Consider the following 5216-nt stretch of genomic DNA (forward strand, 5'->3'; position numbering starts at 1 on the left):
CATAAATGTGCTAGTCTTATTAAAGTGAAGTTACTGTTTTGATGATACTCCGTATCAGCTTAGACGACGGAACAGAAAATTTGAGTCAACGCGATAGAAACGAACATGTTATAATTCATGAAATTGAAAAGCTGTCTCATCTTTTCAAACAATTATTACATGCGCGTGTCCACAACAGTAGTACTTGTTACAAAGAGTTGCGAAAAAATAAAAGAAAAATCCAACAACACGACTGGGCAAACAATGAAATTAAACGATGCTTTCTCTCAACAAGAGATCGATATTCTTTTCCAAAAAGAAAAAACAAGAGATCGATATTGAAATGAAGAAACACTGGGCATAGCCGCATACCATACAACAGATTTTACTGCCCCCACGTCTGCATGCATCCACTGGAGCTGAACTTATCCTGTTCGCTGCAGCTCTTCCACCAGCTTCATCAGTGCCTCGTGCGACGTGCCACCGCCGCTCACCGCTGCCTTCGCCTCCTGCCGCGCCCAGGTGGCCCTCTCCCGCATCTTCTGCCCTTCCTCGCCGGCGTCCATCAGCCTCCTCACCTTCTCCTCCACCTCCGTCCTGTCGACGACCGCGCCCCCGGCGCTGATCCTGACACCAGCGCCGATTATGTCGGTGACATGCTTCGCGTTGAGGTGCTGCTCGGCCATCAGCGGCCACGCCAGCACAGGCTTCCCTGCCGCGAGGCTCTCCATCACCGAGCTCCACCCACAGTGGCTCAAGAACCCTCCCAGCGCACGGTGAGAGAGCACGCTTCTCTGGGGGATGATGCCTCCACGAATGATCCGTCCCTGGGGCCCCACGTCGACCGGCGGCGACCACGTGCCGGATCGGACTGCCCAGAGGAAGGGGTGGCCGGACTGCACTAGCCCGTGCGCCAGCTCGTCGAGCTGCTTGTCGGGGACGTAGGCCTGCGTGCCGAACGACACGTAGATCACCGATTCCGACCGCTCTGCCCTCTCGTCAAGCCAGGGGAGGCAGCCCTCGGGGTCAACATTCTCCTCGTGCTCCGGCATGTCGCCGGCGGCGAGAAAAAGCGGACCGACCAGCCAGGCACGGACTTCCGGCCGGTAGAACGACATGAGGGGCGCCACGTAGTCCTCGTCCACCATGCCGAAGCTATTGACAAGGACGCCCCAGCTACGCTCGTCCGAATCTCCGATGTTGTCGATCATGAAGCGGGTCACCGGGTGCTCGGGGTTGGCGATGTTCGCTATAGTGTCCGGGACATCCGCCATCGTGACCCTCACGTGTTCCGGCATACGGGCCACGTGGAAGCTGGCGCCGTGCTCGTGGCTGGGCGGCGGGCTCAGCATCAGAGATTTGCACACGGCCAGGGAGAAGCAAGACATGCCGTGGAACACGATGCGGCGGACGCCGGCGTCAGCCGCAACACGCTGCGTGAATCCGAGAAAGAAGTCGGACACCAGCACGAGCGGCGGGGACGGGAGCGACGCCATGAACTCGGCCAAAGGCTCACGGAGGAGCGTTGTCGCCTTCAGGAACGCCGGGTAGAGGGCCGGGCTGGGCAGTGCGTCCGTGGACTCGACGCCGGCCGGCAGAGGCGGCAGCGAGGGGAACGGCAGAACGGCTAGGTGTACCGACGCGGGGAGGCGGCTGCGGGCGAAGGCGACGTTGGCCGGCGTGACGACCACGGTGACGCGGAGGCTCTTTTGGTGCATGGAGAGCGCCGTGGCAAAGTCAAGCAGTGGGAGGGTGTGGAACTTCGCCATGAACGGGAACAAGACCACATGGTTGCTGGCGCCGTTCGCGGCATTGTTCGGTGCAGCGCAGCCGTTAGTGTAGTTGGTGGTGGCCATGGCTGGGTGGTGTTGTAGTGCACTTTGCTGTAGATGGTTTTGGGAGGTCGGGTTGTGCAGAATTGAACTCTATGTTGGGAGTTTATATAGGCGACAAAATTATTGTTCCCATCTGTCTGGATCATTTTTTATACCCCTTTTAGTTGCCATGGAGTATGCCTATAGTTAATTTTCGATATGTGAAATCAATGTTGAGAACTTGAGATATATATATATATACATACTCCCTCCATACCGATTCATTAGGCCAACACGTATTTTAAGAAAAAAGTTTAACCATAAATTTGGTCAAGAAAATATAAATTATATGTGAAAAAAGTTATATCATTGCAAAGATCTTTTGAATATGAATCTAACCATATTTTTTTTCACATAGAATTCATATTTTGTTGACCATATTTATGATCAAGCATTTTTCTTTGACTACGTGTTAGCCTAATAATACCGGTATGGGGGGAGTAGCTCCCAGACAGCTTGTGGCAATCTACGATGAAATTTAATTCTCGCAATATAACGAGGGTGATAATATAGTGTAGGTACAACTATTTCATTAACAATCATGTTAAATTTGCATTCCATTTATTATTTCCCTTTTCACGTTGGTGTGGCGTTCACTATTTCAATAATTTTGGCATCTTATTTATATATTTTTCTTCGTTTTCGACCGCGAGCTTGAATCCACAAACTTGTACAAGCGAGCTACAAGAAACATGATTACGACCTATGTTCCGCTATACTTCAATTTATCTCTCCAGCACAACTATTTGTGTTGGCTACCCCTTAGAATATCAGGTTGCTCCAGGACATGATCTCTCCAAATGTAACGTCATTTATAAAGTCGTCTCCAAATGCCTGGTAAATCGTCTGCGACCATTGCTCCAGGACATGATCTCTCCAACTCAGAGCGCTTTCATCCCGGGCCGTATGATAACTGACAATGCAATCATCGCTTTTGAATGCATCCATGCCTTGCAAAATGGTTCAGCCAATGCAGGAAAGTTTTGTGCTTATAAATTGGACCTTATGAAAGCCTATGATCGTGTGGACTGGAATTTCTTGGAGATCGCCCTGAGAAAGCTAGGTTTCGCAGAAAAATTTATCTGTTGGATCATGGAATGTGTCAAAACAGTGAGGTTCTCTGTAAGGTTTAATGGAAAGCTTCTAGAATCCTTTTGTCCCTCCAGGGGCCTAAGGCAGGGCGACCCTTTATCTCCAATTCTCTTCCTGTTTGTTGCGGAAGGACTAACCTCTATTTTTCACCACCAAATCACTGAAGGAAACATCGAGGAACTGAAAATATGCAGAAGAGGTCCAGGAATCTCACATCTCTTATTCGCGGACGACAGTTTATTATTTTTCAAAGCTAAAGCAGACCAAGCAAGAAAAATTAATACTGCTCTCCGAGCATATGAGGCAAGCACTGGACAACTTCTAAGCCCGACGAAATGTTCTCTTATGCTGGGCCAGAAAGTGACAGAGGAAGAGGGGGCCATTGTGGCATCAATTTTAAATGTTCAGAATATATCCTTTGAAGAAAAATATCTTGGCCTTCCGGTGCCAGAAGGGAGAATGAAGGATGATAAATTTCAACCTACAAAAGAAAGACTTATGAAAAAATGTTCAGATTGGACCGAGAAATATTCTTCGGGGGCAGCAAAAGAAGTCCTAATAAAGGCCGTGGCTCAAGCCATCCCCACACATGCAATGAGTGTCTTCAAATTCTCCGCTGGTTTATGCGATGAGTTGGAACAAATCATCCGAGATTTCTGGTGGGGCGATGATGTGGATAAAAGAAAGGTCCACTGGATGTCATGGGAAAAAATGACTAAACCAAAATCACAAGGTGGCATTGGGTTTAGGGATCTGAGAGCTTTTAACCAAGCTTTACTAGCTAAGCAGGCGTGGCGCCTCATTGAGTATCCAAACAGCTTATGTGCTAGGCTTCTTAAGGCAAAATACTACCCTTCTGGGCACCTGATTGATACTGCCTTCATACAGAACTCATCCCAATGTTGGCAAGGCATAGTGCATGGACTGGACCTCCTAAAGCAGGGTATGATTTGGCGAATAAACAACGGAACAAAAGTTAAGATTTGGCGCGATAACTGGATTCCTAGAGGGAGCCTCAAAACTATGGGGAAAGCATCACGAAATAGATGGAAATGGGTGTCTGATCTCATTGAACCAACAACAAAAATGTGGGATGAAGATCTGATTCGGAAAATCTTTTATCCACCAGATGCTGAACATATTTTACAGATCAAACTGCCTTTTTTCTCTGGAGAGGACTACCTAGCCTGGCACTATGAAAAATCTGGGTTGTTCACAGTAAAGAGCGCATACAGGTTGGCCATGGACCGAAAAGGCAGAAACAATGTTGCTGGCGTGAGCAACAAAAATGCGGGAGAAAGGGAGCTCTGGAACATGATTTGGAAGGCCGATGTCCCGCCAAAAGTAAGGGTCTTTGGGTGGAAGCTAGCCACGAACACCCTCGGAGTTCAAGACCTCAGATGCAAAAGAAACATGGATCGGATCCCTACATGTCAAATCTGCGGGGTGGAACCAGAAACTAATCATCATGCCATGGTCAATTGTACTAAGGCGAAAGCACTTCGTCAGTGTTTGAGAAAAGACTGGGACCTACCTGATGAACAAAGTTTCAGATATACTGGGCAGGATTGGGTGCTTGTTTTTCTGAGCCAGGTGACTCAACATATGCGGGCTAAACTCCTCCTTCTTTGGTGGAGATCTTGGCACCTACGAAATAATGCTATCTTCGATGATGGTAAGTGCAGAATTGAACAATCCTCTTTTTTTCTGCAATCCATGCTAGCTACAAATCATGACAACACAGATTTGGAGACGCTATCTGATCAAAAAGGAAAAAGGTGCATACTCCCGGAGGCCGAATGCAGAAATACAAACAATAAAGAGGAACCAGGTACATGGATGAAGCCGAATGGGGGTTGGGTGAAACTAAATTGGGACGCCAGTTACAGGGAAGATGAAAACAGAGGAGGATGGGGTGCTATCCTTCGAAACGATAATGGACAGACCCTGCTAACTGCTTGGGGAAGTATCGATAGATGCCCATCTGCGGAAATGGCTGAAGCCATCGCGGGCCTTCACAGCATCAGAACCATCTTGCCTGTATGTGCAGGACCGATCCACATGGAAAAATGATTGTTCCTCCCTAATAAAAGAGCTGTTGGGAGAAGGAAGCAGCAAATCCGCTATTTCAGGGATTGTGAGTGACATTAGAAGCCTTGTGGAAAACCTACCAGATTACAATTTCTCAAGAATTCATAGATCAAGGAACGAGGTAGCTCACCACCTAGCTAGGCTTTGTCATAGTAATGTAACTGAAGGGGTTATGCTGGG

The 5216-nt window shown here is 48.3% G+C and overlaps 1 protein-coding gene across 1 annotated transcript; it reads right to left on the reverse strand.

Moving 5' to 3' along the window:
- Nucleotides 1-404: 404 nt before the first annotated feature.
- On the reverse strand, nt 405-1835 carry LOC124670939 (anthocyanin 3'-O-beta-glucosyltransferase-like). The gene has a single exon (XM_047207395.1). It carries the CDS (start codon nt 1833-1835, stop codon nt 405-407), a length of 1431 nt encoding a protein of 476 aa, XP_047063351.1.
- Nucleotides 1836-5216: the final 3381 nt, after the last annotated feature.

This window comes from Lolium rigidum, chromosome 7 (genome assembly GCF_022539505.1).
Source record: "Lolium rigidum isolate FL_2022 chromosome 7, APGP_CSIRO_Lrig_0.1, whole genome shotgun sequence".
NCBI lineage: Eukaryota > Viridiplantae > Streptophyta > Magnoliopsida > Poales > Poaceae > Lolium > Lolium rigidum.